At 38.5% G+C, this 24,524-nt stretch overlaps 1 protein-coding gene across 1 annotated transcript in view; it reads right to left on the bottom strand.

Moving 5' to 3' along the window:
* Positions 1 to 309: 309 nt before the first annotated feature.
* Positions 310 to 24,524, bottom strand: part of UNC5D (unc-5 homolog D (C. elegans)) — a 55,980-nt gene continuing 31,765 nt past the window's right edge. Inside the window, exons 7-16 of the mRNA XM_009993247.1 lie at positions 23,182 to 23,214; positions 19,098 to 19,283; positions 16,762 to 17,139; positions 15,131 to 15,215; positions 10,375 to 10,543; positions 8,754 to 8,981; positions 5,423 to 5,572; positions 3,704 to 3,868; positions 1,744 to 1,922; positions 310 to 514 (exon numbers count right to left, since the gene is read on the bottom strand). Coding sequence (XP_009991549.1) covers positions 310 to 514; positions 1,744 to 1,922; positions 3,704 to 3,868; positions 5,423 to 5,572; positions 8,754 to 8,981; positions 10,375 to 10,543; positions 15,131 to 15,215; positions 16,762 to 17,139; positions 19,098 to 19,283; positions 23,182 to 23,214 — 1,778 coding nt within the window. The remainder of the gene's footprint in view (positions 515 to 1,743; positions 1,923 to 3,703; positions 3,869 to 5,422; positions 5,573 to 8,753; positions 8,982 to 10,374; positions 10,544 to 15,130; positions 15,216 to 16,761; positions 17,140 to 19,097; positions 19,284 to 23,181; positions 23,215 to 24,524) is intronic.

The following is a 24,524-nucleotide window of genomic DNA, read 5'->3' as shown; positions in this document are numbered from 1 at the left end:
ATGTCATAATATTTACCTTTTATGCTGTGTCTCAGTCCTTCCTGCCTCAGGAATGACGTGTGTAGTTTCAGTTTTGACATTAAAACATGAATTTTGAATGAGAGAGGACAGGGAGAACCTTGCATTTTCCTTGTTACTGAGATGATTTTTAATAGGGCTGCTTCTGCTCCTCCAACTGAAAACTGCGTTGTAGAAATGAATGTCTATTTCCATACACACTATGCAGAAACCCTTATTTCCTCCCTGCCAAAGAGAATCTCTAGTGTACTAGTCAAAGCTGGCCATCAGTTCTTGAATGGGAAAAAGTGACTAAAGTCCATTTTGTCTGCTGTAGTTGAAGTCAGGCTCATCAGTCTCAGTTTCTGTTATGTCTGAGATTTTTGAGTGTGTCCTTCCTATTTCTTCCAGGGCACAGGCTAGGGAGTCAAGGTCATCATCATGTTGATGTCGGGCTTCCCAGAGGTCCAGAATGACAGCAGATGGACTGCTTTGTGCAGCAAAGTAGGAGAGATTTCTAAAAGGGGAGAGAAAAGAGTAACAAAAAGGTTAAGGGACATTATATACTATACCTACCATGGATGTTGCAGTGCCCTCTGTTGTGCCTAGTACTATAGATGTGTTTAAAAAACACAAAACCTTCAGCAAGATCTTAGATGAGATGGGGGGGGAAACCCTCAAGAGGACACATGTTGGTGCCTTTAGTCTTCAAATGTCACTTGCTGAATTTAGTAGGAGAACAGACAAGGGACTTGAATATTCTGAGGTACATAAATGCTGGCAAATTTGGCCTTACACAAGCCAGAGTAATCTTCATACACTGTCTCTCAGTTTTCTGAGAAAGAATAAATCTCCTCGACCTTCCTCTATGTATGAGGAATGGAAATCCTGGGAGATCCAAGTGCCTGACAATAGGTAAATAAAAAAATAAAATAAGTAAAGCAGAATTGTCTCACTGTCTCACTGCTGCAAGACTGTAGAATACTTTTTTCTTCGGTTCCCACGCAAAGCAAAAAGTCAATGAAAAGCTACTTTGCTTTATTTAAGTATTCCTCTGCCCTCCAGGGAACATATTTATGGCATTTTTGACAATCAGAAAATATTTTTGTGAGTGAACTGCCTCCACCAATTTAATTTAGCCAAGCAGAAAAAGCAAAATAAGTAGTAAATTATTTTATACAGAATCTCTCAGTTTTACTAATCATAATATTATTACTTCTAACTGTAGAGCATGACTTTTATTTATTTGAGATGCCTTTTCCCTAAAAAAAAAATAATAATCTGCAAAATACCTAATTCACTTTGGAAAACAAAATACACAGATTGAAGCCCATACAACAGGCCTTATGATTATTTTTTAAAGCAAATGCAACCTCCTAAGTCATTTAAACCACTGCTTTTGTAGTACAAAACAGTCCCAAAATCCTTCTGCAGTCTTATACTTCATTGAGACCCCACTCTTGTGGGTGCACGAAGAAAAAGTCCAGTCTACAACAAACTGACCTTCAAAAGCAACATCAGGTAGGACAGGACACATGAGTTGATTCAGAGGAGAAAGCAGTTCCTGATTTCAGTAGCTAGCTGTATATAAAAGCATGTATGAACTACAGTTTATCCTTGACAGTAAGTGTGGTAATTACTATGCACACGTTTAATACTAGCAAACAAACAAAGAACCCCATAACAGCAGCAGATTATTCCCATTGCATATGTAAATGTTCACCTTTCAAAACTGCCTTCCATTACCTGTTAATGCTGTTTTTCTGTGCTAACATCTGCCAGTCTTTGCCTTTGGCACTGGGTGTGTCAAACGTTGCACAGATTCGTTGTCTAATGGAGTAGGGGATTTTGAATGCTTTTGGGCCCATCTGTGCAGGGAAGTTGCTGTCATCGTGTGCAAAGAAAGTGATGGTTTCTCTTTCATTCTACATAGAACATAAAATTGGAGCAGTTAGTCAGGGAACCAGGCCTTGGGGCTGTGGGTGCCTCTTCAGCACAGTAACAGAGTAACACTGAGTCCCATCACACACTCCTATTTAGACAAGGAGAACCCAGACAGGATTTCCGCACAGCCTCTAGAATGAGAACAGCTTTAAGTTCAGACAGCTCTGTGCTTGTTTTGCTGCCTGGCTGTGAGAGGATCTACCTGCATTGAGCCTGCCCATGCTCACCTGCTGGTGTATCAAGGCTGCAAAGCTGAGCCTGAGATTCCAGCATGTGTTTACAGATTGACAACCAAAATTCAAATAGCTAAGAGGTGTGTTTCTGATTTGTGAAGGAACTTCTAGAACATCACAAGCACATATAAAAAATTTTTAAACACTGTCACGTTTCTCTACAAGCTTCCTCCTTTTGATTATCTTTGGGTTACAAAAGAAGTCCAACAGAGCAGTAACTGGTAACACCACAAAAAGATAGGGTTTCTATACCTAACTGCTTAAGCCTAAAATATAGACATATAAATATTTCATTTGTGATTTAAAAACAAAACAAAACCACCTAAATTCTCTAAGTACATCATCTCTTCAATATTAAAAATCTTTTTGGAATCCAGGTCCTTTTGTAGATCTGGCCTTCTTTTCCTATAAAACTATACCAATCTGTGTAATAGAACCACATTTCCATGCATTATTAGTTTCAGTGAAATGCATCATAAATATTAAACAACAACGATGCTACAGTCTCTTCATATAACATGACACTTCCCGAAAGTCATCCATGCAATGTAACAGCGATGCTGTAGATGTATGGTCTGACTGATTAAATTAAATATGCAGAACAACAGTAGATTTTCATACCCTGCACATGAAAGACAAGCTACCGCTACCTGGTTAGTTCATGGCACTGTAAAGCAGTGAGCAATTGAAGCATTCTGTTATTATTTATATATTTATTTTACAGTCAAATTATCCTTGCTCTCCAATCACTTTTTGAGATAGGAATGAGAAAGCCTTCCATACTAGCAAATCTATTTGAAGACAGAATTATAACATGTTCTGGGGACTTGTGGACAGATAGTTCCCTTAAAAAAACAAGAGAGGGGAAGAAAAGGCAGCAGCAACATTGTATTGAAATACATAGAGAAGGACAGAAGTTTTTTGTGAAATGACAGTGAGGAACTGGAAAAATACTTGGCTATATTCTGAGGATGTTTTTGTACAAAATTATGATTGTGGTTTCCTTATTTAGTTGCTGCATTCTCTGCATAGTGCATTTAGCAATGGGCATTTATCTTTTGTCCACAAGTGATTATCTGGATTAATCAACAAAGATCTAATAATCTAAAATAAGCAGCTGAAGTTTTCATTGCTGTAGGACACAACACCAGCTTGCTTGAATAGGTGTTTGGTATCTTTCACCTCTGAGCAAAGCTACAGACCTTGCAAGATGTTCTGTGTATACAAAGATGAACAGCTTACAGGCCATCCATCTATTTCCAACTCACAGAGCTCTGCAAACTATTAAAAAAACTTTCTGTAAAAAAACTATTACCACCAGCTCAAGTAAAATGATGGGGTTTTTTAGTGTTGTGGAATCTCTGTGCTTTGATTTCTGCTGGGAATGGAATCTCTAAGGCTTCATATACCTGTTACAGTTTTGAACAGGGCATAAGAAACTCCACAGACAGAAAGGACAAAAATGGGGAGGATCACATCTCATACTAACCAGCAACTTCACGATACACAAAGGGGAGAGAACACTTTACCTCTAGGATGGATGTCTGGATCTGTAGGATCTGCTCATGGCCCTTGACTTGCCGGACACAGATCTTGCAGGAGAGCTGTGCCGTGGCCGGGCTGTAGCGCTCCAGGGAAAAGGCACAGAGCAGCGGCTTGGGGCTGCTGCACCACACACGGGAGAACGGGACCTCCTGGGGGAGAAATGTATCCCACAAGAACAGGGAAGGAGGTGGGAGAATTAGAGAAAGTTGTGCAAAATAGGAAAAAAAAAAGTGTGCTGCTTATAGGCAGCTGTAATTCCTTCAGTATTTAATACTGATGGTTACAACTGAGTGACATAATAGTCACCTGTAATAACTAGCTGTTTAAACTCAAGTAAACCATGTACTTATTGCTTATGATCAGCTTGTATCTGGAAGCTCACCTAAGAGCTTACAGCTTAGAAAACACACATTCCTTCATTCTTCCCTTCTTACAAGCAATTTTTATTTGGCTTGTGTCCTTCCTATATCCCTGAAGAATTCAGTCATACACTGGTAATCTGAGAATGCACAGCTTCAAAGATCAGCCTCACCCTGTACTTTCAAGTACAGTCAAGACTAAAGTATAGAGAGTATGGATGGCCTCAGAGCTGACAGCAGTTCAGTGCTTCTGAAGAGTGTCTCAGGCCATTTGTGCTAAGGCACTAGGTGGTAATGATAAGCTCTGTGTTTAGATCCTGAGTTGGTTGCACTAGCAAGATACCAATGCTGATAAAGAAAACATTAGCAAAATATTAGAAATGGAGCAACTGTAATTAGATTTTTCCAGAGTAATCATCTCTGCTTTCATTTAGAGTGGAAGAATCACTCAGCTGAAAAGAATTTTATGAAACATAATACGGGGGAGCCAGGCATGGTGGAATGATGAGTGTTTAAAATATTCCAGAAGTGTTTTCATAATTAAGTTCCTAGCAGACAGAGGGAATGTAAATCATCTCATAGCTACAGACAGACACTGGATCCTCCAAGAGACACAAGATGCTAGGAAGACAGCTGCTTTTAGTCCCCAAAGGTGCCTGTCTGGCTTTTTAACATGCTTGTCACAGCCTCTTCCTGCTCTAACACCCAACCAGTTTTTAAGGGTTCCCCCTAGTTACTTGTGAACATAGTGGGAAGGATGCCAAGCACTCAGCATCTGCTCCTTCAGGGTGGCCAGGACAAACAAATGCATTTACATAGTCTTGAGAAATTCTGACTACCACCTGCTGTTAACTGCTTTTGTGCCACAGTTTTACATGACGTCATTGTTTTTCATCTGTTCAAGCCCTGAAGCCTATCTTCAACAGCCTCTTCCATTAATGTAGTATAGAAAAAATAATTTTCTCCACCTTAGTTCTAATTCTCAGTATATACCTTCTGTAATTTGAACATTTTCAGCTATATATTCGTTGTGAAATCAGAATTATAGAGATATAAAAAACATCTTCATGAGTGATACATTTTAATAAGAATACAGGCCTTTTGGTAGAGGTTACTGAAATGAACAAGCTTGCATTTTTGTAAAGTAAAAAATTAAAGCATTCGGTTATATATGAAATCTGTATTTGTCCAAATCATAAAGCATTTTTGTTGCACACTCAATAGATTAAAACCACATCTTTCAAAAATAAGAGGGTTCATTTTCTTGTTTGGGATATGCGTATAGCAGTGAAAAGTTCTCACTTCCTCTGAATTAAAATGAAAAACAGTAAAACAGACACATACCTGACATGCAGTAAATGGTTTAATCCTCCAAAGGAAAGGTGGGATGTCAAGGACAGATATCTGCAAACTGCAGGTATTCCCTCTGAAATGCAAAAGTTTTGGTTCCTCCAGTAATTGTCCTCCTTGGAGTCTTTCATCCAAAACCACTTCCTGAAATAGCAGAGAAGGAAAGAGTTTTTTCATTATTAGGAACAAAGACCAATGTTCCTGGTTCACCTACAGCATATCGGGGACAGCAGTGGAGTATTTCTCTCGTGGGCCAGATGATGGGCATTGGCAGTTTCATTTTAGTAGTGGAGTTAAAGGGCTGGTTAGGCATGGCCAGTTCTGTTTCCCTGTATGTCACGGTGGCACTGCTGTCATTGACTTTTCTTGTTGGCTACCTCAGTATCACACCCACATCACACTGGGAGCACAGGACTGGAGGACACTCCAAAGGGTACTGCAACACAGTAGTGGCTGTCTTCACATTTTAGTGTCTCAGGTCAAAATCAGCCAGTTTCCTTTTTTACTGAAAGTTACTCACATTTGATTGTTACTATTTTGCTGTGTCCCACAGGATCACTATAACAAAGGAGAAATTTACCAGCAGTTCATTACCCAGAGCATGCTCCATCATCAGCATGAGGAGGGAAGCAAGGCTGTGAGAGCCCATTTACAGGTAAAACTATTGCCTTATGGGGAGGAAAATGGAAACTTGACAAATTGTGACGTCACTGCAGTTTATCCTCTCTTCTGTTCTGAAGTAACACAACTCTCCTTGGTATTTTAATTAAGGTTTTGAATAAAAAAACCCTAGAGGTTGTGCCTCGTATTCCTTAAACACTTGACATACAAAGCTCGGTGAGATATTTACTAAATGGACTAAGAGGAAGATGATAAACAACACACGCTTGGTGAATAAACTACTCAGTTACGAATAAAGTTCATAAGTAGTCTCAGGACTTTAAAGAGCACAGAAAGAAACACCCCAAGTGTACACATTAAACAGAGTGGTTCAGTTTCATTTGTCCTCTCTTGGACATTTTTAGAATTACTGGACAAGACCCCAGGCAATCTTGAAAGGGCTGACTTTGACCAGGAATTTGCACTACAGCCCTCTAGAGATCTGTCCCAGCCCAAATCTTCATATAATTCTCTGAATAATAGTAAAAAATCACCCCTATGTGTGCTTAAAAAATGCTGTACTGTTACAGTAAAAAAACAAGTGAGAAAGAAAAGCTTGCAGAAGTCTTTATAAAATCAGCTAGCAAGCACTCTTTAAAGATGACCTTTTTTTAGCCACATAAATTATATAAAATCTGTGTACACTGAAGAGGTTTAGTGCTTGTCAGTAGCAGAGTTATTCTTAGAATAGCTACTGGAATCAGTGACCTTCTGAAAATATAATGATTGCTAGAGCTTTCTGAAACTATAATAATGGATTTCTATGATGAATCAATTCACAGGCATTCAGTTTAACTCCTAATGACTGCATTTATATGAAAGAAGGAATAACAAGGGAGATTTCAAGTTTTCATTTTCAACTGCAAAGGGAGTAGTTTATTTGATAACTATTTTCAAAATTTTCTGAATGTCTTGGAATTTTTTAAAATGTTCTATAAATACTGCTCTAAGTCTAATAATGCATGAGGTCCTGAATGCCATTAGTATCAGGAGGACTGGCAAAATAAAAAAATACTTGGTTCTCCTATCTTTTTAAAAGCCAGGAGTTTCCCAACACACTTGGAATTGCAGTATCATGTATTAGAAAAGGTAAGTTATCACATAGGGACAAAGGTGTACCTCACAGAGGACTGCACTGCAAAGGATTAATTGTGTCAAACAAAACCTGGCAAGCCCAACTGCGATGCTTTATCCAAAATAATCTGTATTTTCCATGTTTACTACTTAATGTTTACACTAGCATGAAGCGGATGCAGCATGCTTTTAAGGGAAGTATAAGTTCATAAATACACAGTTGTCTCATTATGTACAAACACCCTGTTCTAATTTCTGTGAATGCTGAAAACTGGTAATTATTCTAAGAATTTTCTACACAAAAGTGACAAGTAACTTTGAAAGCTTAATTATTTTAATGTGCATTAAGAAAAAAATAAGCCTTTCTTCTTCTTTGTTTGTTCTCTATATTTAAAAGTTCCAAAGATTTGTTTATTTTTTTTATAAACCTGCTGCACAATACTCAAGGTGTACTGGGAGAGCATAATTGATGCAGAGTGGCCCAAAGCATCAGACAGTGCAGGTTTGCATTAACTGATCATGTGACTCAGCACTGCTTGTATGTGTTCACAATTGCCCACAAAGGAGTTGGGGCCTCTTGAGTTTCAGGCAGTCTCATCTGAGAAAATAATGGTAGCCCAAGAATTGTGTGTTATAAAAGGAGTAATTACAAAGCTATTGTAAGTCTTGAACAATCCTTTTGGTAGCTTTCCTTTTATTAGAAGCACATAGAGATTAGTGTGTGCTTCATTCAGATTCATGTTTCTATTCTGTATGATTGGAAAAGGAAGGAAAAATTTATCTGTCACAACTGTCTTCATTTCAGTTCCCCAAAGAAAACTGTTTTATTAAAGCTTCTGACTTTACTAAGGCTGCAAAAAGCCATTGAATGTCCTTGTTTTGTCTTGGAATACCACGTAGAAAAATCATGCTAATTTTAATTGCCACTGGGGATTGTTTTGTGTGTTTGGTTTATTTTTTCAAAGGGGAAATGCACGATTATAATTTCATTTTTTTAAAAAAACAAAAGATGGTGAGGCAATCCTTTTATTCTTGCTCAAATTGTCAAAAGGAGAGGAAATCCTGAACTACTGACAGTGTAAGAGTAATGAGCATGATAAATACATCAAATGATAACAACTTAGATTTCTGCTTGGAGTGGGAGTGGAGCAGCACTGCTCCAGACACAGGCATGCTCCTGTGCCAGGCGGCAGCCCAGGCCTGAAGCCCAGGCTCCTGCCTCATGCTGTGCTCATCACGGCCATGGGACCTCTGCTTAGTCTAGAATAGGGGCAGAGGAGGGAGGGTTTCCATCTGCCTGGCAGAAACCAGACAGTTTGGCTGTCCTAAAGCTCTTACAGTGTTAAAATGCAAGTGAAACAACAGTGCAGAGAAGTTAAGGGACTTCAAATTGAGTCATGCAGCAAGTAGCATAAAATATAAAATATCTGAATGAGAATTCTAATGCTCAGTAGAATTAGGATGAGAACAAAGGATTCGTTTTGAGTTCTGCATTATTGCTGTTATCCAGGGACTATCACCAGGAATAGAGGGATGTTAGTATTCTATGGAAAAATAACTAAAACCAAATTAATAAAGGGAAACCATTTACCTGAAATGCACAAGGTGTGTTATCCATACAATATACTCTCAGATTGTAATCCAGAGAATTGCAAGACAGGCAGCCAAAAACCGCTACTTTCAGCTGTCGAACGGCACAGTCAGAGATCGGTTCTCCAATAAGAGCATAAGTTCCAAAGCTGTTTAAGAGAATGTGACAGGCATAAGGATCCAACAGGCAGTAGCAAGAAGTAGTTTCCTCTTCCATAGACATCACTTCCTGCAAAATGAAATTCAAGTTTAAAAAATAAAAATTAAATAAATTTAAAAAATCAATAGGCCTTGACAACAGGAATCATCACATTATTTGTTATTTTCATTCAATGGGAATGGAAAGTGTTTCTGAGAGTCAGTCAACTCATGCTGACCTCAGGGAAGGGCAGAAGTCAGACTGTCTATAGGGTGAACGCTCCCAGTTTATGCCTGAGTCAGCAACAGCATTTATGACAATTACATTTACCTTCATAAAAAAACTATCTCACTCTTACTTAGTTCTGCATCACAGCATCATTAGATGCGGTGTATGAGCAGTTTACAGTCTGGTGTTAGACCCCCCACTAATTCCAGGGTGTTTGTAACCAACACTGATGGAGCTGACTGAGTACTGAGTGCATCTAAAGTAGGAAAACTAAGCTGAACTTGACATGGTTGAAACAAGAGCAACAAACAACATAGTGGTTTAGAGGAAGAAATGGATAGAGTGAATTATGGTATCAATGAATGTTTTAACTACTGTTTTTTTTTCCTCTCATGATGCAATGAATTAAATAGTTCCAGCAGCAGTGCAATAACATCTGATTGACTATGGATTTGTGTCTAGTAACTGGTTCTGCAGTTCTGACACCATGTACAGCAAATACTTTGTAGTTGGGAAATTCAGCACCTTTCTATCTTTTGTGGATTTCTGTAATGTTGAGGAACAGTTCAGTTCATGCTTTAGCCATCTCTTCAGGAATATTATTAGTAGGCTGTCTCCCTAGGTGATGGAGAAAGATGAGTGTGTTTGAGACTGCTGCTTTTAAGGGGTTTCAGTCAAAGATGGCCAGTGGACTGACTTAAAAAATGCAGGTGGATGGACAAAAATTATCAAATGCACATGTCCCAAATGCACAAAACTTAATGACACATACAAAGAGACAGGATTTTTAAATCAGGAAGATCCTTCTGAATAGAAAAAAAACCAAACAAAACAATGAAAAACAAAACTGAAGTGCATATTTTTAAGCAGTTCCATAACTTTATGTCATGATAAATTAATGTGTAGTTATAATGATCTGTTCTGACATGAGTCTCTTCCGGAGCTACAGTTTATCAAAACAATGTTTTTAAAAATAAATAACTACTGGCTTCATTATGAAGTGATCTGAGAAAATGAATACTTTCTCATGTCACATGTGCTAGACATAAAAGTTCACCCTTTTATGCACATGTTGGTACAATAGTTGAAAACTGTTTAGCTGCTTCTTAACAAAATGCAAAATATTTCTGTTTATCTGTTTAAGATATCTGTTTCTATCAATTACATAATCTCTGACCTGTGTCTGCATGAATAAGTACAAGCATTTTCCATTGCTAGTACAACCTCTTAAGTGAGAGCAGAGGTGTAAACTTACCTCCCATTTTCCTTGCTGTGTCCTTTTTTTCAAGTGAATATTCCAGTGGTCTGAACTGACTTGTGCACAGTGTGGTATCGTCAAGGCAAAGGGAGTGCTGACAGACAAATCTGAGGGCCCACAAGTTACTTCCGGTCCTAGAAGAACACCTGTGCCTTCTGGCTGTATGCTTTGTGTAGGGGAGGAAACACAGTAACATCTGTCAGGCTCTTTTTAATAAGGAGTGAAAATTTGTTTAACTGCAAATTTAAAAACATTTTAGTTAAAATCTAAGTACCTCACTCATCCGTTACAGAAAAGGACAAGCAAGACAATTACTGTGCTCATTTTCCTATAGTAGCTGGAGCTGAAACAAAACTATTCAGCCTCTTCTACTCAGATCATGGGCTAGTCAGTTTAGGATTCTGGTCTTTAAAATACATTTCAATTTGCTTAGACCAAATACAACACTAAACTGACTCTACACAAGTAAGCCTTGCTTTATGCACCAGCTGGTAGCATTCCCATTTAATTCTGCCTTCAAAGACTGTCATCAACAATATTTTCACACTACTGAAGATAAAACAAATTATGGTTTAAAATCACAGTCTCATAAATCTTTTCCAGATTGAGTGTGATCTGCCTGGTTTGAAAACACATTTATCTTCTGCAGAATGAACAAGCTAGGAAACCTAGAGCACGCATCAGGGACAGAGCTGCTTTGCTTAAATTTAGAACTCTGCAAAGTAGATAATGTGCGTGTGGGCTCTATTATGGCCAGTGGAGATCCCATCAGCACAGCTGAAGACTAGGGAATAATCTGAATGCAATCACTTATGTTTGGTTAGATTAACTGCTTGAGAAGTTACAAAGATAAAGCACCTGACAAGAATCTTCTCTTTTCATTAAAATGTTAATTTAACCCTGTCCTACATAAATGTGTTTATCTTGCCTCTTACAATAAACACCTGTGCAGCACCAGTGACAAAGGGGATGAGACTCTCTTCTGAGACACTGAAGTTAGCAGTGGAAACATCTTGCCCTGTTTTTTGTTGTTTTTTTTCACTGTAATCCTTCATGGTCCCAATTTTTGGCTTCTAAATTACTGGACATGTTGACTACTCCTAAAAATAGAGCAAATGGTGTTTCCAAGATAAAAGTAATGGGAAGAACCTCAACCAAGATATAAAATAAGATGTATAATAAAAACCCCAAGATATAAAAGGAGAAAATCCCTGCTTAAAAATTAGGATATACCTCCACTAACCACAACATAAGAGCTTTGCAATAGCAGCCTGGCAACAACCGAACCAGCCCACACTGCCTATGCTGAGCCCAATGCTTCATGGCTGTCCTGTGCAATGAGTTCTGAGTTACCCAAGCTGACTTCAAGAATACATTTCAACAAATTTAGCAGTCATGTAGGCACTCTTATGTGTAGCCCTGTACTTAAATCAATCAGATTCCCATCCTGCAAAGTGATTTTAGAACTCTATCTAACATCACCTGGGGGTCGCACTCTCAGTATAACTTTACTAGTAGGTGCTCAGAAAAATGCAGTTAAAATACCATTCTTGCTAAAGGCTTGAAAAGTTCCAACAACTGCACTGACATCCCTTACTAAAGACTACATGTACAAGTATTTGTGAGATGAAAACTGGAGTGAACAAAGAAGACAGAACTCGCTAACAAAAAAGGTCAATTCTGCTTTTTCTTTTTCAAGTGTCAATATAAGAAATGCTCCCTAAGCCTCAGTGCTTCTGTTTGTAGGATTCTTAAGCTAAAAAAGAAACAACGAAAGCGCAAGCACAGCCTCTACTCCAGCTGCCAGGCTTCTCTGGAGCCGCAGGGAAGAGGGGCAAGGGAGGGCAGGGAGCAAAGAGTAGACCGTGCTTGCAGGCTCTGCTGCAGCACGGCAGCCTCACCATCTGTAGAGACACCTTTACAGATTGGGTCTTGTGCTGACCTGGCATCACAATGACTACTCTAAGCAACCAGTTCATGCAAAAGTACTTTCTTCTGCTTTTCCCTATGAATAACAAAGCTTTCCACAACTCCTGCATTGCTAGGAAAACACAAAACACCATCACTTAACACCAGTCACTGCTGCACTTCTCAGATGATATATGATTTCCTTAAAATTCTAGCTGCAAGACTCATCCTAGAGGATCTATGCAGTGAAGCCCATATATGTGTCCCTAAAAATTTTTTGTTTAGTGTCCTTTTGGAGGGACCACCATTCCATCACTAATTTGTTCAGTTACATGAGACACTGAAGAATTTTCAAACTTTAATTTGATTTTTGTTTAGGATACAGTGAGTTTTTCATTCCACAGAGGATTGTATGAATCTAAACAAAACCCAACTGATCATCTCATCGCAGTATCCGGAGGACACAGACAGGCTTTTTTTTTTCCCTCCATTACAAAGTAACAGTGAATTCAGCATAGTTCTATCAGATCCTGTATCATCTTTGTTCCTCTCTTTCTTTAATGTGCCTCTCATACCAACCTACCTCAATAGCTAAAGGAAGATGAGAAGTGACATCTAACCCCCTACTCCTAAATAAATCTGAACAATATCATCCTTGTTTTGTCACACATATGGTACCTATTATGGTGAGTTCAGATCTCTGCAAGAACAACACAGGACTTCCTTCTTGTATGCATCTGTTGAGCTGGTTAACTTTTGTATTAAATGCCACTGACTACCATATGGACAAGGGTTCTTTCAGAAATGATAACTTGAGATAGTTCACTGTTAATAGTGATACATCTTCAAGGTGTAACACCTATCCTCTTTCTCTAATCCACTGTTCTACCCTTCATCCATATCCAAGCATTGTGCCTGTCCAGATGAACAATCATCTACACTTTTGGGATGTCTGCATGACAGGCCACGTGCTTGTAAAGCAGCTCTGCAGTGTGGCTCAGTGCTTCTCCCTGGCACCTTCCATACCCATGTACAAATCAGGTACTAATAATTCTGAACTGCTGGCACTGCCTCCCGCCTTCAAGCAGGGCAGAAGCCTCCCCACACCCTGGTGCAGTCTGCAGCTGCTGGGAAAGTCTGGTTTACTCCACAGTCCAGATGAGTGAAAAATACATCAATCTCGCCTCAACTCTGTGAAGAAAAATGCAGTATTTTGATGGAAAAAAAATAAAAAATAATGTTTGCTTTTGTCTCACTTCATAGACTTTCACTTTAGAAAAGAAAGAAAAACCTCTGTGTGATAATCTTTGCTTTGGTTTGCTACCTCTTGTTTCTGCCCACACACAAAAAAGAAAAAGAGTAGGCAAGATTTCCTGCTTGTTTTTAATTAACCTATTTTAATTCATGTCTGTAGAACCCTTGCAGATAAAACAGCTGGTTTTGTTTTTTTATCTTCCTCCTTTTTACATATCTTAATCTTTCATTGAAAATGATCAAAAACCTATGGCAGCAGATGGGGATGGAATATGAAAGTTCTCACAAAGGAGTTCAGATATCAGAGGAGAGAAAAAAATAAAACAGATTTCACTTTTAAGTTTTAAAAATATTTCTAGGCTTTAAAATTTATGGGCAGCTCTGTATCTTTCAGTTCTTAAAGGACAATTCCAGCAATCATTTGGCTATCAGTTATTGTAAGTAAATATTCACTGAATATGCAGTTATTCTCTTCTTTCCACATCTCCTCAGATATACCCACCATTTTTCGGTGCTTTTAGCTAAATGTGTATTTAAAGTGAGGGAGATAAGAGCTATAACTACTGTAAAGAACTAGAACCAACTCTCCTGTCTCCAGCCATACAAACCTGCCCTTGGTTACCACTTTGAACAACTGTCCCTTGCACAAGCACTGGGAATGAGGGTTAACCAGTGAACCCCTATTCACCTGTGACCAATGTCTCCTGAAAATATCCTTAAATAACTAATTATAGACTACAGGTTATTCACTCTGTTTGGAATATAAAAAGGGTAGTCTGAGAAAGCCAATAAAGTTACTTAAGAACTGCAAAGCAACTTCCTTCTTGCCTTTGAAATAACTTTGACAGAGCTGAAAGCTTCAGAGTCTCAGAGAACTAACTTGCCTATTTGTGAGAGACCACCAATGTTCAAACATCACCTTCCTGTCCCACTAGATGATGCAGTGTTGAAATAAACCTCCAAGAATCAAAGTGCAGTTCAATTTCTACTGTTCATCAGCTAGTGCTAGCAAATCCATCTGGGGATTTTAATGGTGATTTATACAACAAAATAATTTAAGAAATGGTCCTGAGCATTTATTTATAGGCTACCAAACATCTCTCATGAAATAACAAGTACATACTATAGGGTCACTCAGACTGATGAGGTGGAGAAGGAATTTTAACCTGTTGTCTGCATATTATGAGAGGCTATGGACACCAAGGTTCTGTAACAAGGAACTTTGAAATAATATGTGCTGCTACTAGACTTGTGTGACACATCTGCAAATCAAAAAAGATAAAATCATAGACTCAGGATTCAGCACTTGGTGTACATCAGTCTCCTTGAGGTGGCCCATTTTTTAACAGCATTTGCAGTAATTCCACGTGCTTTCACAGAAGTGTCAAAGATAATTTTTGCTGTAATTTATACAGATACAGCACATATCAGAGCAGGGTGGTCACAGCAGCAGGGCAGATGGAGTGACATGGAGTGAAATCTTGCATATTCCATTCCTTAAGACAGGGTTGACAAGAAATCCGTTGAATGAGACAGGATGATCCATTGAATTTACACAGGATGTGCGTGTAGTTTTTAATGTACTTCTTACCTGGATTCCTTCTGAGTGATGGCAAGATAGATTTCCCACGAACTCTCTTCAGGAATAGCTCCATGTGGTATCAACAAACTGACTCCTGCAAAACAGTAAAGGCAGAACTGTGGGAAAGGCACTGGATGTAAAGAACAGGGCACAACTGGCCTCTGATTCTGATAACTTCTGTGGCCTAGAAAGGCCATCTACTAGAGCAGAATGCTCCTCTGAAACAGCGATTCTGAGGACATTGCCAGATGAAAGGAAAACACATTGTGAATATGATACACAGTTACTGATATTTAACTGCCTTTGAGCCTGGAATTATGACATGGCTAAAAGCTTCTTTCTCCAACAGAACTCTTGAATGGTTGACTTCCCAATTTTTTGCATCATTAAATGACACTGGAGTCACTAGATGTGACTGAAGGTTTCTCTTCATCCTTGGGTACAGGCAGACTCCTTGTCTACTTCACCTCTTACACAAAAGGAATAATTTATGAAAACAAAAGGGACCATCATTTGATTCCTTAAGACTTCCAGCAAGTGCTTTGTAATCCCAGTCATTGTGATGGTCTCATTATTCTGACAGGCTTTACCTGATGCTGCTGCAGAACAGTATCTTGTGAGTGCCCTATTTAATAGTTATTATCCTGTTTTTTCTTTTTTTCTTTTTAATAATAAATACAGTCAAAAGAATGTGTGCCTCTGGTAACTGCTCAGTTACCCTTTGCTGATCTGGGAAGCCAGGTATGAAAAAATTTCAATCATTTGTTGATTCTTTCACTCTTACTTGCCAAAATGCCTCTTAGTGGTACACTGTGCCGTCTGCACAGCTCCATGTTTTACAAGACATGATCATGGTTTAAACTTTTCTTGAAACCTCTTTGCCTCTTTCTAACTTTAAACTCAAATTTGTTAATTCTAAGATCACACAGAATCTTAAATGGAGAGACCATCTAAACAAATAATCTGCATTTGCAATATATCACCATGCCTTTCTGTTCATATACATAAGTAGTGAATCCAAGTGATATGATTTTATTTTTATTTCACTAGTAAAAATTAGAAGTTAACAAGGACTCTTTCCAGTGGCTATCAGGGAAATTAAACTGGTGTATAGCATACTCAGCACATGAGAACTGTATCTTCATTTGCATTTGTAACACAATGTAGGACCTCAGCTAAGTAGTAACATGATGGCAGTGTAATTTACAATTGGCTAGGAAATTTGATCTTACATAAATAGGCAGAAGGAAATACATAAATTGCAAGCAGACAAATTGTGTATTTAAATAATATAATTGATGGGACTATCTCTATATAAAGTAGCTAAATATATAGTGTGAAGGTCTTAATTGACAAGTCAACTGACTTAGTGCCTCTGCCTCTGTAATTTTCATTGCTGAACATAAAAAAAATCTGTGAAGAAATTAATACATTCCATGTGTTGTGCATGATTGTACACTAAATATTGTATCCATGTATCCGTATACTGTTCCCAGCTTTCTTTAAATAGAGACAACATTTTTGTTGGTAACCTTTTAAAGTACCCATTTTATGAAACATGAACTAGAACTCAACACCAGGCAAAATAAATTTAATCTAAAATTATTTTATATGCTTTTAATGAGAAAAGATCTACCCACCTGTGTTTGGAACCACCAAACGGCCACCCAGGTGTCCAAAAATGGCAGTTGTCTTCAGTTCACTTCTTGTTGAAATAGAAGACAGGTTCTGTATATATGCAGCCTTGTTTCTAGCCTGTGTTGTACCAAAAGCTCTATTATTCCCATGAGGAAAAGTTCCAGAATGTGCCTTTCCATGATACTCGGCCCTCTCTGTAACCCCTAGGGACACCATGAATGAACTCTGAACCTTGACTTTGATGTCTGACAGCGGGTTGAACAGTGAAGACTCGGTCATAAGTTCCTTGTCCATGGGATCCTGCAGGCAGATTGGTCCACTGTATGTTCTGCTCACTGTCAAGTCAGGCTGCATGGATGAGTTCAAAAGCAGGGAGTTACCTGGTAGAATGAATCAGATCAGGGAGTTATTAATACGAATTAATACATTAAATCAGAAATCTCCTGACCTCTTGTCCTGGTTTTGCTGGGATAGAATCATGGGCCAGCCATGGTGTGCAGGCCATTAGCAGTTTGTTTGGAGTCAGCCAGGAGCTGAAGTTGGGAGGGGCACAGCCAGCCATGGCCACTGACTTGAGCTGGCTACCAGGGTAGCCCATGCCTCACTGTAAAGGGGGAGGTTTGCTGAGCATGGGGCTCCTCCTTTGCCTTCTCCTCTCAAGGGCTCCTTCATCATCCTGCTCCTGAGGACAGCTTTGGTTTTAGTATTAATATTGGTCTTGTGCAACATGGTCTTGTATGAGGTGTCCCTACTTATAGCAGGGAGGTTGGGACCTAATAATCTTTAAGGTCTCTTCCTACCTTAACCATTCTATAAGTCTATTAATCCAAGTTTTGGTGTTTTATTGAATCTTATTTTCATTTCAACCCCCAGGTCTTCTCTCCTCTTTCTGGTTGCCCTTCTTGGTTGGGGAGGGGTTAGCCCATGACAGAACAGTTGCTATAGTTTAGTCCTGCCTACAGGCTAAATGTAGACACCCCTCCATCATTTTTTTACTTGCTCTTCCTTCCTGATACTCTCAGATCTTAAAATCACATTAGGTAACATTAAACACAGATTAAATCATGGAATAAATCTGGCACACACTTGGTCACTGTTTTCCACACTTCAGGCAAATGTAGCTTGAATTAATCCAAGAAGGAACTGTTTTTTTTTTTCTTTTGGATTCAGGTTTCTGTGTATTTATATTTTAAAAACCCACAGACAGAGAAGCAAAGTAACTGAAATCCAACTAATAGCATCCTGGCATAATAGAAATTGGCATGCTCTGATTTTCAGAGCATCCAGAACTAATGTTTTTGAAACATGAAATCAAACAAACAATTCCCGAGACTGAAACCAAGACTTCCATGGCAAACTGAATATCAAAGAAAAAAGTTACTTTTTGAGACAACCATTGAGAATTATGTGACTGTAATTAAAGGCTTGGCTTTGTCAACAGATGAGTAAATGTCCTTCAGACATTCTCCTCCACCAAGCCCTTCTTCCAATTTCTTGCAGTTTATGCTTGGTGAGGAATGTCTTCCAGAAAATAAAACAACTGTAAAAACACCACCACAAAACCCCCAATCTACGCTGCAAGCTATTTCACTTTTCCAAAGAGAGCAGAGATACGGGGATACTTTCACACTCCCACCCACAATAAGGCAGGTCTCTTATGTTAGAACGTCAGCACAGAATTAAAGAAACATACTATTTTCATCATCATTTGTATTCCTCCTCACTTTTCTGTCCAAAGGAAATAATATTCCAGAAAACATCTGAGTCCTGCTTGTAGTAAAAGTACATATTTCTGCTGCATTTCATTGTTTTGTTGGCTTTCTGAAGGATTTTTTTTAAAGTCAATATATGCTTACACACTTTTATTTCCCACAGACCTCAGAATGTGGATGTTTGCATGCTAACAACAGCTTATAAACATACCTAAAATCAAAATTAACAGTAAAAACCTAATCACTTCTATTGGAGTAAAGAAAAGAGATCAATAACTGGATAGGAAAGAACTACAGGCATGCTTTCTGGGTTTGCTTATTTTGTCTGGGTTTGGGGGGGCTTTTTCTAAGTCACAAATGTCAGTGTAGAAGCTCATGAGAGTCTTTCTAGAGCACTTACGAGTGTGATCAGCAAAGATTATATATTTGTCCAAGTTGCCAGGACAGATCAGGAGCAGAACCAGTAATAGACAGTTCCTTGTAGGGCACCTGCCCTTCCCTGGCTTTCAACACATCTGCTCAGCAATAAGCCAGAATGTCCTCCCACAGACAGTCACTGAATATGAGCTTAGTATCTCTTTGCAGTAGGAGCTCTGGAGAGAAGAAAATGAAATCACAACACTAACCTTGTCTGACTGTTTTAAAATTAAATGTCTGGAAGCCTCCAGTCAGTGCAGATGAATCAATCACATCCACGCCGTACTCACTCTGACTCCGTCTGTAAAGGGTAACGCCAACCACCAGCACAGCTACAGCAATGACTGCTGCTCCCAGGCCGGAGTACAAGGCAATGTCACTGGCTGTCTCAATATCTGAAAGGAGAAGAAGTGGGTACCAAGTCAGCAGCACTCATCAAAGCGCTCTGACTGGCACTGGCTGCTGTGAGCAAAGGTTACATGATTAGATGAGGCCACAGCCACGCAGCCAGAGATGTAAAGCTGGAGACAAATGTGGAGCAGATCACAGCAGGATAGTGGAGCACAAAGGAGCACTGAAAAGCAAGCATTTGAAAGGATGAGCAAATTTCCAGATGCATCACTGCATATAGGTGAGCTTACATTGGTTTAGGGATTGTATCATGATCTGTGCACTCTGTTTAAAATGGGAGAGTTGGACTCAAGGCAGCCAAGCAGAGCGCGTACCGTCGGCAGCATCCTCTCTCTCAGCACACTGCTAGCTCAGGCTCCTTGCTGAGACACGACATCATTTCCCATTCCAGCCCAGTGGAGATCATTAAGGTATGGTAATACAGCCCATAAAGGGAGAACATGGAACAACTGCAGCTAGGGAGGGCTGCTTTAGGTATCAACATGAGTCTCATCTATTGCTAGCTTCTGGGGACATGCAAGTTTTAAGTTTGAATTCTGGAGCTAATCCAGGAGGTCATAAGTCCTCTGAAAAAAATCTTTGTCAAGATTTTCTCTTCCCCCCTCCCCCCTCTTTATTTTCTGTATGAGCTTTAGAATAAAAAGGAACAGTCCATCTTCTCACAGCTGAGAGTGGGGCTGAGGAGATCACATATCTTCTTGGACACCTCAAAGCATCTTCAGTCTTTAAAAACAGGTTGGAAAACAAACCTTCCCTGTGATCACACGCATGCATTAAGCTTACAACCAAGTTTTCTAAGACTTTGGACTTTTACAGCAGAGAAAATTAATTCATTGCTTCGAGAGAATGAATCCAAACAAAACCTGCAATGTTTTGTAATTGAATTATCCAATCTCACTCTTCTAGATCTTCTGGGATTTGGGACCGTATACCATGAAGCAGAATTACTTGGCAAGTACACTTCGTGGGTCTTTAGTTGCCTTAGTGCCAAACTCAATGTTAGAGGAAGAGATAATCATGTGCTCACCCTCTACATCATCTGTTATCCAATGTGGTGCTTCTGCTGTCAAGTGAGAAGTACTTGGTACAGAAAGTGCATTTATTTATCCCATAGGACAGTAACAAAAAAACAGCTAGGAAATCCAGACTGTTCAACATCAGTAAACAAACTGCAATGTACAGAAATAGCATAGGAAGTGAGATTCAGCATTTAATGAGTAGCCAATTACTGGAATTACTTAATTAGTATTTGGGAGGAGGCTTCTGTTATGCATATTTTTCTGCAGAAAGTCAGATACTTTATTTTAGCTGAACTTCAGACCACTGAGGTGAAATAAATGACTACCTATGGGCAGCATCAGGAAAGCTGGTTTTCCTGGCTCTTCAGTGTCTTACATAAACGAAATGCCTGACAACTGCCAATCCAGGCAGCTCAAATTCCTGGGAAGGCAGAGCAGCTGCCTCACACCCTGGCCGAGCACTTCCTGCTCTCCTACACCTGTGCAATGCCATATGAACAGCAGCAGCAAGGAAACCCAGTATGTGAAGTGGGCTGGACACTTGCTGTGAGTAAGGCACAGGAACTGATTTCTTATTTGGGCATCTGAGTCAAAAATAAAATAAACTCTCTGTCCCAAATGTCCTTAATAGAAAACACCCTTTCCCACCCCATTCTCAAACCATTCAACCCCAAATACCTTTCAACATCTCATTCAACCCAAAATAAACATTTTGAGTAATTTTTACTAGAACTGCTTTTTATATTTTTTAAAAGTTTTTCTTTCTGAATTTCTTTATTTTTAATAAAACAGCCATTGGTCTGTTTCATGGAAGACCACACGTGAGTTATACAAGTGTTCCCATAGATATTCCATTGCAAGGGAAAAAAACAAAACAACCTGCAAACCCAAAATAACTGACATCTAGACTTCCAGGGAAAAGGACATCCTTTTCAAAAGCTAGTAGAGATTTAAATAGCTTTATCTTAAAGGCATAAAACAGGAGTGACTTGGTGTTCTTTTGAATTGTGCCTATGGAATATAACTGTGTAAGAAAAGGGACTTTCATTTTCATTTAGGATGTTAGTATTTCCTTAGAAACAAATACTGCTTGGTTTTTAAAAAATAATTCTAATCTCTTCCCATGTCAGTCTTTCCTTATGGATAATTCCTTTGATGGGAACCTAGAAATTAAAGAAAACAGAAAAGCATGGCAAATTTGGGTAATGGGGTAATTTTCTCCTTCTATTTTTTTCCCAGAAGGGAACAAACTGAAAAACAAACAAACTAAAAAAGAAAACATTTATAGTCAACCAGTTACTATTTAATGAACTGCATCCTCCCAGCCCAGAGGAGGTAGGGACTCTCATACAGCACTACCATTTTCATACATTTCAGTTACAGGATACATGTTTGTGATAATTGTAGCCTATATTTCACTCCACCTCCTGACACTGTTACACAACATTTATTGAAAGCACATTTGATGGTAATGAAGTTTCTATTAACTATGATTAAGTTTCATAAAGCACCTGAAGATAATTTAAGATGTGCAGGAGCAGAAAATGAAACATTTGGTTTAGTACATTAGGAAACATAATTGATTAAATTATCTCATTTACAATAAGTGCTTTCCAGGAGCTATGCAGGGCATACATTTCCCCCTGTCTACCACTGGAGTTTGCTAGGAGATTTGAAAGATTTTTCCAGCCCTTTATCCTCCTCCAGTTCTCCAGCACTCTCACTTTTGGTAGCCCTTACCAACTTGAAGTCCATTTCTTCATATAGCCAGTCTTTGGGAACAAGGAGCAAAAGTCAGAGAATCACGTAAGAGTGATTTAGTAGAGAAGGTTGTTTCTCAATTATCTTGATAACTGACTTTGATTTTGCATCAATGATTATTTGTGCAGTCTTAAACTAAGCTCTTGTTTTGTTGTACAGCAACAAGCTGTGTTGTGTGTTTCTAAACCTGTAGGTATAAAAGAACTCTCTAATTCTCCTACGTATCTTATATGCTAAAATTAATTCCATTAAAGTTACTTTTTTCATAAATCAGAAAATAAAGCAATTTGACTGATACGCTTTCAAAGTTTTCTAATTTAATGGGAACTCCGCAGATAAACAAAAATGTATCAAATGCCTGAGCTAAGTTACGACATGGACCAATTTTACCTGACCAAATAGGAGATGATTCCAGTGGGACAAAAACAAGACAAAACTAAAATGGCATAAGCAGCGAAGGCAACCACAGCACATTTCTGAGCTACCTACATTTATTTTGTGTACCTGTAGAAATGCTTAAGAACTGGAAACGTTAAGGAGAAGTACTCTACTGAAAGCTATCTACACATTTGGAATCATTCTCTTCAAACGTGCTGCTCTAAACTAAAATTCCACTGAAATCAATGGAAGATTAAAAAACAAAGAATGCAGGAGGGAAGCCCCCCAAAGCAGGGTATTAATGATATTGAAATACTCCTTACACGATGAAGCACAAAACACCCTTCACCAGCTGATAAATGGAGGCTGAAGTGAGCTGAACAAGATCAGACAGAGCCAGCAGTGGAACCACATTTGAGCCAAGAAAGCCAAACTATGTTAATTTTATTTATATATATTTATTTTTTTTCTTCCCTAATTACAAGTCCTTAAGAGATCAGTTTCAAGATGAGCATTCCTGGAGAGAGGGTTCCTAGTCAGACTCAGATTACTGAATAACAGTCACTTCTCTATTTTTAGTCTAAAAACTTATGATTACAAAGTTGCTAAAAAGATGCCTTCAGTAGAGTGAAAGCCTTTAGTTTTATTTATCTCCTAAACAAATAAAACAGAATGGCAGAAAAGATGAGAAAAATAATATTTCAAGAGAAAAAAAATAACTTACTTTGGGATTTTATTTCATGAAGAGGTTTTTTATCTGAGAGAGAGAAAGAGAGAAAGTTGCACTTAATAAATTTACATGAAGTGTATCTATTTCCTATATGGCTTCTGCCTAGTTCTATAAATGAAACATTTTCTGCTTGTTTGCTGACAACAGGAATGTTTTATGCTGTCCATATTTTTGCCTTAATTTTATTTTTTCTAAATCTCTTTTAGAATGTTTCTTTGCAGTAATTTCTCACTTGGTTAATTCAAGTATTTGTTAGCTTTACTGGATGCTTTTCTGTAGAGTATTATACATCTCAGAAATAAGGAATTTCAATACTCAAGTTGATCACTTGGCAAAAGAAGGTCAATTAAGAATTAATTATTTCTTTGTATGTTTGATATATGGAAAGGTTAGTGATGGACATTTTTTAAAGTAATTTATGAAATACAGAAATTCACAGTATGTTCACACTTATGCATCTAAATATACAGCAATAATGACATCTATATGTGTATATAAAGAATATACAGAATATCAGTGTACTACCGTAAGTATGCAAATACATTATAAAATAGGGTTTGTAGATTAGTGCATCTCTCTTAAGAACAAGGCTTCTCTGTCTCCCTCGGAATAAGCATTTGAATCATCCTTTATAACCTCATACCTGGCAGTGCAGCAGAACTGGGCTAATCCAAGAGAATAAAATGTGGGATACAAATCCTTATGCAGATAAATCTGTGCATTTTGTAGGTGTTCTCAGTAAGTTCTAACTCTCTTTGAGCTGCTCCCTGATTTATCGTTTGCATTTCTCTTTGTACGGGGCTCTGGTGCTGGGTCCCTCTGGAGGTCGCTTATCGGCACAGCTGCTGTTTCACCGATCCTGGGACCCGCACTAGGAAAGGGTCTTAATGGAAACCACACCAAGGCACAAGATGTTCAGCTTAGTGTTCTTCTGTGTGATAATATGAGCAAATGGATTAAACCCGCCCTCGATTATTTTTACAATCTGTGAAAATGATCAGTTAACCCAAAAGATCTGTGAATTTTGGCTTGGCCAAAAAACTGGGCTTATCCTTTCTGAGATTAATTTCATTTTTGCTAGGAAATGTTGCACATTAACACCAAATGATTAGTGTCAGACTCCAGCTTTGCAATGGGAACATGTTCATGCTGCATACACACACTGCTGTCTCCAGAAAGCTGCAATAGAATTGAATGCATTTGCCATGTACGCTGGTGAGAGTGCTAGATCCAGAAGCCTCTTGGCAATATTCAGTATCATGGCTGGTTGAAAAATGGAAAACAAAATTATTTTTGTTTTATGATGCATTAGTAAAACATATTTGCAGTTCTTCTGC

This window comes from Chaetura pelagica, unplaced genomic scaffold, assembly GCF_000747805.2.
Source record: "Chaetura pelagica isolate M959 unplaced genomic scaffold, ChaPel_1.0 scaffold302, whole genome shotgun sequence".
In the NCBI taxonomy this organism is placed as follows: Eukaryota; Metazoa; Chordata; class Aves; order Apodiformes; family Apodidae; genus Chaetura; species Chaetura pelagica.
Note: the sequence above shows the minus strand (reverse complement) of the source record. Positions and strands in the feature narration are given on the sequence as shown.